This window comes from Ictalurus furcatus, chromosome 15 (assembly GCF_023375685.1).
Source record: "Ictalurus furcatus strain D&B chromosome 15, Billie_1.0, whole genome shotgun sequence".
Classification (NCBI taxonomy): domain Eukaryota; kingdom Metazoa; phylum Chordata; class Actinopteri; order Siluriformes; family Ictaluridae; genus Ictalurus; species Ictalurus furcatus.
The window spans coordinates 13,808,916-13,821,776 of NC_071269.1; the positions used below are offsets into that span (position 1 = coordinate 13,808,916).

Here is a 12,861-nt window from a genome sequence, read left to right on the forward strand (position 1 = left end):
AAGGTATTATAATAATCTACACTTTTGAATAAACATCTCCACCTACACAAAACCACAGAACACGTTGAGCGACAATGTCGAAAGTGATGAAATGAATCTCAAGCCTCTCTTTGTGAGCGGAAATGTGGAAGTAGATGTGAAGTTAAGTTACAGTAGATATACTGTAAGGATTAGGATCTCGATAAAGATAATGTTGCAGTTGCATTTTACTAAAGACGCTGTGCCCGACAATGTCAGCAGTGATTTTCAGACCTTGAATAAATTCAGTGAGCAGGTAAGGATTCAGTATCTTACAAACGAAACAGATTTTTTTTGTCTGTTGACGGAGATGTGTAGCTGCACGTAGGCTAAGGCGCTAGCATCTGGGCTGTGTTGTTGTCTGGGATACTATTATTTCTTTTAGTGCTTTCTGAATTCGAGTTTTATATGACATTGGCAGCCTTGTTCTTTTTTGTCTCCACAAGACCCAGGGGCTAAATAACAACACGACACGACGACTTCAGTAAACTGCATAGTAGCATATCTACTATATTGGGTTTATTTCAGCATATATGAGCTAAAAGTAATTTCACTTGCAGGTATACATGAAATGCACATTTCCATCAACAAAACAATCAGAATGCACTTAGCCTCCGTTTGCATTCATGTAATGGACAGAGCTTTATCCAAGCATGAGAGAACTGGAGTGATAAGGTTCTAGCTTTACTCTGCTCTCATGGATATTAAACAATTGCAAACACAACACAGGTTTATATATATATATATATATATAAAAAATCTTTGTTAAATATAGGTGTGCAACAATTATTGGCACTCTTGTGAATTCATATGGTAGCGATATATTTGTGGTATATTCCCATTTATATTTAAAACAATTTTAGTATACCTGGGTGACTAGGAACAGGAACTTGTTCAGCCATGACTTCCTGTTTCACTGGGGTATAAATCTGAGGTAACAGATAGGCCAAATTCCCTTAGTCGTTCATAACAATGGGTAAGAACAAGAAATATAACAGTGATGTGTGGCAAAAGGTTGTTAAGCTTCACAAAATGGGAAGTGGCTATAAGAAAATAGCACAAGCATTGAAAATAATTAAGAAGTTCCAGTCAACTGGAAATGTTATGAATCAGCCTGGAATTGGACGTGTGTCTAAATTGTCTCGATGCACTGTGAAGAGGACGGTACAAGTGCCCAAAAAATCTCCAAGGATCACAGCTGGAGAATTGCAGAAGTTAGTTGCGTTTTAAGATGAGAAAGTCTCCAAAACTACGATCCGGAGTCACCTACATCACCACAAGTTATTTTGGAAGTGTTTAAAGAAAAAACCTCTACTCTCATCCAAAAACAAACTCAAGCCTCTTCAGTTTGCCAGACACTATTGGAACTTCAAATGGGATCGGGTTTTATGGTCAGATGAAACCAAAATAGAGCTTTTTGGCAATAAACACCAGAGGTGGTTTTGGCGCACACAGAGCGGTAGCCATATGGAAAAGTACCTCATGCCCACAGTTAAATATGGTGGTGGCTCTTTAATGTTTTGGGGCTGTTTTTCTGACAGAGGACCTGAACATTTTGTTAGGATACATGGCATCACAGACTCTATCAAATATCAACAGAATGAGATTAAATGAAAACCTGACTGCCTCTGCCAGAAAGCTTAAAATGGGCTGTGGTTGGATCTTCCAGCAGGACAATGATCCAAAACATGCATCAAAAACACAAAAATAGTTTACTGACCATAAAATCAAGGTCTTGCCATGGCCATCCCAGTCCCCTGACTTGAAACCCATAGAAAACCTGTGGGGTGAAGTGAAGAGGAGAGTCCACCAGTGTGGACCTCAAAATTTGAAGGATTTTGAGAGATTCTGTATGGAGGAATGGTCTCAGATCCCTTGCCATGTATTCGCCAACCTCATCAGGCATTATAGGAGAAGACTCAGAGCTGTTATCTTGGCAGAGGGAGGTAGCACAAAGTATTGATTAAAAAGGGTGCCAATAATTGTTGCACAGCTATATTTAACAAAGATTTTTTTATATAAACCTGTGTTTTGTTTACATTTGTTTGATGTCCATGAGAGCAGAGTATTTTTGTGATTTTTTTTTTTTTAACAAAAGATCAAAAGGTTAAACAATAAAGACAATTTTTCACAGCCTTCTTTGCTCATATTTACCAAGGGTGCCAATATTAGCCATTAATGCAGAAAGATATGTGCACATTTTGGAGCAACATATCCTGCCATCCAGAGCAGGACAATGCTAAACTACAATCTGCCTGGATTACAAGTGCATGGTTGCGTAAACAGAGAGTGCAGGTGCTAGCATGGCCTGCCTGCAGTCCTGACCTGTCTCTGATTGAGAATGTGTTGCATTATGAAGTGCAAAATAAGGCAACGAAGGCCCCGTACAGTTGCGCATCTGAAGAAATACATAATGGATGAATGGGGAAAATTCCGCTTGCTAAACTTAACCAACCTGTGTCTTCAGCGCCCAAACCCAAAAGTGTTATTAAAAGAAAAGGTGATGTTACACAGTGTTAAACAGTTGACTGTTCCAACTTTTTTGGAGTGTGTTACAGTCATCAGATTTGAAATGAGTGTATATTTTCAAAAATAAATTAAAATCACAAAGTCAAACATCAAATAATGTGTTAATAATGTTTTCAATATAGTACAGGGTGAACTGAATTTTCAAATGACTCTTCTTTTTTTTGCCATTTTCAATACTGTCCCAACTTTTTCGGAATTGGGGTTGTATTTAGTATAACTAATACTGTTTGTATCACTCTGCTTGTCTGTTTGCCACATAAAATTCCCAATTTTAATTCTGCTGAAACCCTTGCCATATATTACCATAACCATAGCAAACATCATCAGTGGCCTACAGCTGAATCACAGCCGTGCCAACATTCAGTATAACCGCAGTTTTTCTCATGCGATATTGCTTAATCATAATTATAGGTCCCAAGAGGTTAATGCATAAAGAAGTAGCTTTGTTCAAAATTTCCAAGAAATGCATTACAGAAATAATTACAGAACAAAATACACACTGCAACAAGATTAAACTCAAATCTGCTTTGGCCCTGTGCTGTTTTTGGATTTTGTTGATATAAACTAAGAGCAACCTAATATAAACAGTGATTCAACTTCTGTAATTTATATATTGAAGCTAATTTAAATCCATATTATTACAACAGAATGACTAAATAATATTTAGAAACATTATTACACTTTTTATAGTTTATATAATTTGCCTGATCAGTTTTCAGCATCCCATATGTTGCATCTCATAGTTTACTTGCTAAAACTGTCACAGTCCAAAGTTCAGGAGGAAAAAAAGGTTAATGGCCATCTAGAGATCTATAGTGTGACATTTCCTCTTTATTGAATTTAATTCATATGTAGCAGATATTATGGTTTAATGATCATCTAATTTATATATATATATAATTTTGGATGCGTCAACATTTTCTTTCAGTAAATATATTTCCAATGAGGCTATTCACATGAAATGTTCACCAGACATAAAAAAACCTGTGTATATATATACAGTGCCCTCTGCTAATATTGGCACCCTTAGTAAATATGAACAAAGAAGGCTGTGTTAATTTGTCTTTATTGTTTAACCTTTTGATCTTATGTTAAAAAATTCACAAAAATACTCTGCTCTTCTGGATATCAAACAATTGCAAACAAAATACAGGTTTATCCAAAAAATATATCTTTGTTAAATATAGGAGTGCAACAATTATTGGCACCCCATGAATTCATATGAGAAAAATATATTTGTATAAAGAATAAAGTATATTTTAAATATTTTTAGTACACCTGGGTAATTAGGAACTGGAAATTGTTCAACCATGACTTCCTGTTTCACAGGATTATCAGGATTATAAATATGAGATTACACATTCGCCAAATTCCCTTAGGCATTCATAACAATGGGTTAGACCCAGGAATATAGTGGTGATGTGTGGCAAAAGCTTGTTCAGCTTCACAAAAAGGGAAGTGACTATAATAATATAGTAAAAGCATTGAAAATTATATATATAACTGTCTGTGTGGTTAGGGCAATATAATGTTATCCTTCAATCATGTTGTTAGTTCTGTAAGCCAGCAACCTTACAGACATTTTATAAGTTGATATTACTTTATTATTTGAAGATACCATTTTAAACTGTTTGTGTGTATGTGTGTGTAAGTCAGTGGCTAATCACTGTTTAATGATTAATTACTTTACTTTCTGCTCTCTACAGCAATTTCTGAGCTTGACTGATTTATTGTACCAGTTTCTGCTGGAGCCTAAAGAGGTGAGGAAGCCCTTCCTGTAGAGAATAGATTTCAGTGCATCTGAGTTTCTGCATTGGGTGAGATTAAACATTGATGGTTGTATTTGTGTGTGCGCTTCAGTCGGAGAGGTTTCTGGCCCAGCTGAATGAATTTGCAGGAGAGAATGGCATGGGTGCAGGTCCACTTAGAGGCTTAATGAAGAGCATTCTGCTGCTACCACAAGGTAATCCCAAAACACACTCTTAATTTGTTCACTAACAAATGACCTTCAGCTGAATTCTACTTCTGTGTTAGATTGGTGTGGACAGGCTCTGGCACTACCCACAGACAGGTCCGTGTTATTTATTTGCCTGTAGAAGCTATATAGGAGCGTGTATTTTGTTCATTTTTATAGGTCAACAGACACTCAACAGACAAAATGGCCGTGTTCATTCACCAGAGCTGATCACGACTTCTTAAAGTTTGCTGTGTTTGCACCTTCTATAAAAGTAGCAAGTCTTTGGCTGTTCTGTATGAGCTTTCTCACATCTCCATGTATTTAAATATGAGGTAATGGTGTGGTGTACTCTAGTGGGATTAAAAGCTCATTGAAGTGTTATAATCGGAGCCGCTTTAATAAACGCTCCTTTTACATGTGACGCATAGAAAGTGGCTTTGCACACAATAAGCTTATTTATTCAACCTAATAAATTTTGTTTGATTGTATCCATGGTAAACCATTTGTAATAATATAACAGTCCAGCGCACACAATTTGCACTTTATTTGTATTTACTTACTCTTCGTGAGAAAGCACCAAATTTAAGTTTCGGGACCCAACACATCAATGATGTCCCAGCCAGGCTAAGTTACACCATAGGCTAAATTAAGATTACAGCTCATATTCTGGAAGGATTCGTTTTGGTTGCTTGGCACTGGACTTCTGTGGGGTTTTTTTTTTTTTTGCAATGCACTTTTCAACTGCTGCCTCTTTGCACAGCTTGTTACCAGTGATCTAATATTTCACTATATTTATACAGTCCGATGAACTGTACATGTTTACCGTGACTGTCTTATTGCACTGTGCCTTGCCTATCTCACATTTGTCTCTGTAATATACATATATGGCCAAAAGTATGTGGAAACTTAACCACCATATATAAACCTTCCCCAAAATGTTGTCACAAAGCTTGAGGCACATACTTGTATAGGATGTCTTTGTATGCTCTAGCATTAAGAATTTCTTTTACTGGAACTACGTGACAGTGCCCCTGTGCATAAAGTGAGGTCCATGAAGACATGGTTTGCCACATTTGGTGTAGAAGAACTCAAGTGGCCTGCACAGAGCCCTGACCTCAACCCTACTGAACACTTTTGGGATGAATTGGAATGCCGACTGTGCTCCAGGCCATTTCTCCCGACATAAGTGCCTAACCTCATTAATGCTCTTGTTGCTGAATGAGCAAAAATCCCCCAGCCCTATTCTGAAATCTAGTGGAAAGCCTTCCCAGAAGAATGCTGTTATAGCAGCAAAGGGGTGACCAACTCATGTCAATGCCAGTGGTTTTGGAATGGAATGTTCAACATGTACATAAGCATATAGTGGTCAGGTGTCCATGTACTTTTGGCTATATAGTGTATATTATACTTATATAATATATAGTATTATATAATTATATAATAGCATACTTGTAATATACATCATACCCCATCCTACAGTGTAATTTCTAATTAATTTATAACACTTTCTGTAATTTATTGATGGTGACCAGATGGAACACAGAGTAAGAATTTCATTGTACATTGTAACTGCCTGTTTTACTGTGCATATGAAAATAAACTCTGGAATCTTTAATGAAATGTTTTACTCAACACTCTACGCTGAAGCATAGTTCTGATTTCTGTTTGCCGGCTTCAGGAAAACTAAATAAAAATATAGAAAACTGTAAGAGTGGAATAATAAAAAACAAAACAAATAAACAGCTTTAATGAGTTTGGAAATCACAACCATATGTGCTGCAGCTTTGCAAGACATCATTATGACAAATACGTATTAAGACAAATAAAATCACCATTGCCTTTGTAGTTTTTCCCTGCTGGTAAAACCTACCACTACCTGGTTTCTAAAATGATACATTTACAAGATCTGATTTTCAGTGTTCTCTTGCTAAGCTTGTTGTTTAAAGACAGAAATTATTAAAATCAGAGATAATATAGTATGTTTTTGTTAGATTTTTTCATTAAGTTCATTGGAATTGTTCTTGGATATAATTTGGATATTTCTGTTATAGGCCAAGGAAATTATGTACTTTGTATTTCTCTCAGGTGCTATGAAGAAGAACCTGACAGCTGAGCAGGTAAAAGAGGACCTGCTCTCACTTGGTATGACTTTTTGTTTTTTTTTGCTCAGTAATCTATAACACCAAAAGCTCTGACCCCATCACTTGATCTGGTTATAAAAACAAGAGAACATGGATGTCTTCTTATTTAAATTCATAGACAGAATTATAAATAAAAGTATCAACAATGAGAACATGAATAAATGTTTTAAAGCTTCACTTGCTTTGCTTACAGCAGCAAGTATAGCAAGCCAGACCTGTCATTTGGCTCATCAATGGTTATACAATGCTTTCCACCATCGTAAAATGTTTATGAGAAACAGTATTAAAGAGAAATATTCTAATATTCAAAAACATTGGTGTAAAAGTCATATTAATCTGTGGTTTTAAGTAGTTCACTTAATATACAGTTTGCATGAGAATTCACTTCCCTTGAACTTTTCCCACATTTTGTAGTATTACAACCTGGAACTGAAATATACTTTATTATTATTGTTATTAATCTATACACAGAATCCCACAGTACTGAAGTGGAGGGGGAAATCAATCTAGTTATATTGACAAAATTATTAACAAATATAAAATGTAAACCCACATGTTTTGTGCAGCCAGTTGCCATCAGAAGTCACATATTTACATAATGATAATTAGCAAAATGGAGCTTACCTGTGTGCAATTAAAGGGTGAGGTGTTCTCAATAAAAATATATCTGTTCTTGGAAGGCCCCAGAGTTTGTTACATATCTAAATAAACAGCATCATGAAGATCAAGGACATGTCAAAACAAGTCTGAGGCTTGTTCTGGAAAAGTTATCAGTGAGTGTGTGGTTAATAAAATCCCAAACTTCTGATTATGCACAATGCAATCCATTATTAAACAGTGGATAAAGAGGGCATTAGACAGAGAAGCAACCAAAAGGCAAAGGGAAGGTGGGAGATCTACAGATCAGTTGGGAGAATCTGTTCAAAGGACAAGCATCGCCAGGACACTCCACAAAGCTGGGCTTTATGGATGAATGGCAAGACTTGTGAAATCCTGTTTGGACATGTTGGAGTCACTACAAATGTGTACAAATGAGAGAATTTACCTTGGACCTCTGGCATAAAGCTCTATGTTTTGACAGAACCCCAGCACCCTGAGAACACAATCCCAGCGGTGAAGCATGATGGTGATAGCACCATGTTGTGGAGTTGAGGACAATAAGGATGGAGCCAAATACATGGCAACCCTAGAGTAAAATCAGTTCCAGTCTGCAAAGGACTTGAGAATGGGGCGGAGAATCTGTGATAGAGAAGATTTGAAAATTACTATTCACCGAAAGTCTCAGCAATTTTGCCAAGAAGGATGGGCAAAAACATCAGGATACAGATGTGCAAATTTGATAGAGACATACCCCAGAAGACTTACAACTATAATTGCAGGCAAAGGTGGTTGTACCAAATAATGTCTGCCTTTGGTTTAATGAACCTTTTGTCACAATAAAAGAAATATATTGCACCTTCAAATCTTCGAACAAATGGTAAAGCGAATGGCGAAAATGCTGTCTGTTTCAAGTCCAGGTTGTAAAACTACAAGATGTAGAAAAGTTCAAGGAGGGTGAGTGCTTATGCAGGCACTGTAGACTAAATAATGCTAATCTCTGATTTGTGTGTCACTGTGTAGGGTTGACTGAAGACAAGGCCAGTCACTTCTCTGACCAGGTAATTAATTTACAAATAAACATTGTGTCACTTTGTCTATACATGGCACCCCTAAGATCTTTTGCTTTCACAATATATGCTATATTATTAGGACTATACAGAAAAGTATGACTGTGTTTCATGCACCACAGGACATGTTAATATTCTGCAAAGCCAAATAAAATGTTTGATTTGGCTTGTGTGCATGTCTCACTTCTTAGTGGAGGCTTCACTATCCAGTGTTGTCCAGATTGGCAGTTGCACAGACACTGATGGTTAACCAACTGGTGGATATGGAATGGAAATTTGGCGGTAAGTAATTATTCATTTAAGTAATGTGGTGCATGAATTCTGAATCTTTGTCTTTAATCAGTTCTGTATGTAGACAGTTCTTACTACAAATACTGAGCTGAGATTTAATAAAAAATAAATAAAATAAAAAAATGAAAAGTTGTTGTTGTACCTTTGTAGTTACTGTAGGAACAAGTGAATTGCAAAAGGCTGGAAACATCTTCCTGCAGGTAATTAATCACACTTCATTCAAAACCCAGCACACCAAATGATTACACTGTAATTAACTCTGTTAATTACTTAAATAAAAGATCTTTTACAAAAGTTAAAAGAAATATTGGGCCTCGACCTCAATAAAGGACAGAAGAAGAAAAGGTATGCACAGTGTAAAGGACAAAACAAGCACAAGCTCTTATTGCTGTCTCTGTTAGAATGGCCTTCCATCTCTCCCAGCCGTGAATACATGCACACATTACAAATGGTTTTTATGTGATTGATCACAGCATAGGCTGCTTTATTGTTGTTTCTCCTGACTTCAGAACAGTCTTTCACTCTGTCACTCTTCATCCTGGCCACATAAATATCCCTCCACCCCCGAACACAAGCATGTAAAGCTGACACGCACATGAATGATAGCCTAAGGACTTGCTTTTTAACACTTTGTTTTAATACCATGATGCCTGAGGATGATGATGTGCCTGCTTAAAGATTCAGCTGTGTCAGTGTATTCACTTTGTAGCTGAGTTCATTAAACCTGTTTCCTGAGTAATACTTTGTCACTTTTGTAATTGTCTACAGCTTAAGCTGGTGCTTAGGAAAGGCAACACAACAGAAAATGTGTATATGGGTAAGATCAAAATGTATTTTTTAAAGTTCCTAATTAATTGAACTGAACATGTTCTGTTTACTAGGTTTTAGCCTGCTTCTATGAGTTTTACTGATCTTTAGATAATTAGAATTTGTGTTATAATTTTATTTAGCAAATGTAAAAAAGCATCTAATGTTTCATTTCGTGACAGCTTATGAACATGATTGTTTTATCTTTAATATTTATACCCATAATCTATTTCAAATCTTTATTATTGGTATTGGCAGATCTAGTAATTTTTCTTTATTCTGTGCTTTTTCAGAACTGACTCTACCCCAGTTTTATAACTTCCTTCATGAGATGGAAAGAGCCAAAGCCAATATGGACTGCTTCAGCTGAGGACCAGTATCCGTTCTCACTTGACTCCTCTAATGTTGACAAATACAGTGTTGGTGAATCACGGAAGCTATTGAATGTGTGTATGGGCATGAATGAATGTGTGTTTGTATGTGATTAATGTATGACTCTAATGTTTCCATGCACAGGAAAACTTGAGGTGCACTTTGATCTGTTTGATTCACTAGTTTGTTGTCTTTTCTACAATGAAATCTACTTACTTAATAAAACAAGCTGATCAGTAGCAAGACAAATTATTTTTTTCAGTACATGCCCAAAGCTCTTAGAAATAAAAGGATAAAGGTAACAGTCTGTATACATTCCCGGACAAAAAAATGGCAAAAAGTAAAAAATGGCAAAATATTAATCTTTTAATGGTTTTAACAACAAATCATTGGTCAGACAATTAGCAAGAATGAAACAAATGCATTCCTGTGCCACCATTCGCTCATTTAATTTTGCTGCAGTGAACTGTTAATGGAAAAGCTAGAATCGGGGAAATTCACTTGTATAGCCTTCTTGTACACAAAAGTAAAATTATTAAAATATTAAAATGTTTGACGTAAAATTCACAAAAAAACTTGTCTGGGTATACAAAGTTAAAATAAAATAAAAAGATATGTCTGCAGGTTTACCCACAAGGCTTAAACATTTAAAGAAATCAAATCTATTGGTTTAATTCTTGTTCATATCCTGACCAGTGATTTGTTGTTAAGATGATTAAAAGCTTAAAATTTTGCCATTTTGGATTTTGGGCCCATTTTCTTTTAATTTTTGCGTAGGATTATATTTCCTTGTCATTTGGGTTGTACCATCCTAGTGACATGTTTTGTATATTTAATAAGTATATTTTACCAGGATTCTTTAAGGCAGTTAATTAGACTTTAAGGACAACTACTCTAACAGCTAATTAAAGTTACACCATATGCACTTTCCTGGGTAAAAGATACATACAGTAGTAAATGTGCAAAATATGCACTCTTGACTGTACCACTCCATCAATAAGGAAAGATTTTGGGCCTTCATTTCTTAGAGTGACTAACTGATTTTAACAAAAATGAACAGAAAAAAAAAAAAGATGTTAACAAAATGTTTAGAAGATCAAATGTAAAGATTTTATTCAGTTACGTCAGGCACTTAAAACTGAAGTATCTCCACACATGGTGATTTTTTTCAGCACTGTTGAGTCATTTCAGCTTATGTCTTGTACCAATTGTTTCCTTAGTAAAATAGAATTTAAAAAATCTTTGTAGAGTAATTTTCAGATTTTTTTCTTTCTTTATCTTGCATCACTTATCTTGAGCTCTTTTCTCTCTCACCACCTTCTCTCTCTCTATCTCTCACTCTCTCTCTCGCGCTCTCACCTCTTGCATGTCAAAGCTTGTTTCACTGAACAAATTGCAGAATCACGTGAGAGATCAGGACCCAGCGACAGTAAGAAAGCAAACCACTATGCCCTTTTTTTCTTTTGTCCTGTGTTTCTTTACTCCACCCTTTCCCCGGCAGGACTCCATGATTTGTGTGCAATCTTTCTTGAGGACATTCATTGTATGGGATTCATTATGGGTTTTATTGTCTACCTGAATGCAATTAAGTGGTCAGATCAAGTAATAAGCTCACAGTTGCATAAACACAGTATAGTATGTGAGCATGTGTGATTGCCTGCATATGAGAAGGAAATGGAGAAAACAGAGAAACTTTCCGTTACACTAGAGAGTAAAAAGGGGAAGTCTCATTTCCACGGGATTTAAGTAGAGACCACACACACACACACACACACACATACACTGATTATTGAGAATTCTGTCACATGCATCTGGGGAGTTCCAAGAAGAACGAGTAAAATAACAGCTGTATGCCTACATATTGCTGGTGTATGTGTAGGTCTATAGTGGTCAACTCTAGAATTTTGAGTTTAAATATATAGGCACAATGTTTAATTTCATTTTAATAATAAAAAAAAAACAAGTAGAGCAATTTGTACCCCAAAACACTAATTTAGAAATGACTGACATCCATATAATTAAATATTTGTTGTCGCTAGCCAAGGGGAGGCACAACGACGCTATGGGTTTAGCTGCTACAGTGCCATTGTCACGTAATCCACGTATTGAAGGTTAGGAAGGATGCAAGTGCAGATAAGAGCTTTTAATAAAAAAGAGGCAGGCAGACAAATCCAAATCATGAGACAATAGCATGGTCAAAAAACAGGCAATGGGTCAGGCGGTCTGCAAATAGGCATAAACGAGGCAAGGCAAAAATCGAGAAGGAGAAACAAGATAAAAGAACGTAAATCAAAACGAGGAACAGGGTACAAACATTTGGTATGGTGATAACACTCAATACTTCGCAAAGTCATTGTGTTCAAACAGTCTCTTTATACTGTGGTTGTGAGTGCTGTGAATTTGATGCAGGTGTGCATGATTAGAATGAATGTGAATGTTCTGGGAATTGCAGTCCATGGCGGCCATGTTTGTAGGCTGCAGTGCAGGATGGGAAATGTAGTCACTGGTTTGCTGTGATATGACAGCCATACAAAGTATATTGTCTTTCCTTATGCTCTGCTCATACCATGTTCATGTAAACTGGAACTCATATAGACATTTACACCCCTTGTTTTCCTGTAAACTGGAACTCATAGACATTTACACACCTTGTTTTCCTGTAAACTGGAACTCGTACAGACATTTACACAACTTGTTTTCCTGTAAACTGGAACTCATATAGACATTTACACACCTTGTTTTCCTGTTCAGCATGAGAGGATGTCAATGTTTCAGTTTCAACACCTTTACTGGTTTAAAAATAATAATAAAATCGCAGTATATCCATTTTTCCTCACACTGACTCTGTGAGCTAGCGTTTGGCAGAATTTAGAGATGTCATCCAATAAGACACAAGTGTTTCCACGTATTTTACTGTAAACCCTGTCTGATTGGTCTCACCTCCATTCACTGAAGATATAAAATTATAGGCCATCTTCTTTTACTGATGTTTAGTTACATAGTGACAAACCGCACCAAGTGGAGAATTATTCGGAGCTAAAGAAAAAATCAAAAGAGAAAAAAGGAAAAATGAAGAAAA

The 12,861-nt window shown here is 36.1% G+C and overlaps 1 protein-coding gene across 1 annotated transcript; it reads left to right on the forward strand.

Annotated features, from left to right (window-relative positions):
- The first annotated feature begins 83 nt into the window (after window positions 1–83).
- On the forward strand, window positions 84–10,021 carry commd7 (COMM domain containing 7). The gene is made up of 9 exons (XM_053642891.1): window positions 84–274; window positions 4,254–4,307; window positions 4,408–4,510; window positions 6,590–6,646; window positions 8,266–8,303; window positions 8,504–8,594; window positions 8,754–8,803; window positions 9,372–9,420; window positions 9,704–10,021. Exons 1-9 carry the CDS (start codon window positions 92–94, stop codon window positions 9,778–9,780), a joined length of 702 nt encoding a protein of 233 aa, XP_053498866.1. The 5' UTR covers window positions 84–91; the 3' UTR covers window positions 9,781–10,021.
- The last annotated feature ends 2,840 nt before the right edge of the window (window positions 10,022–12,861 follow it).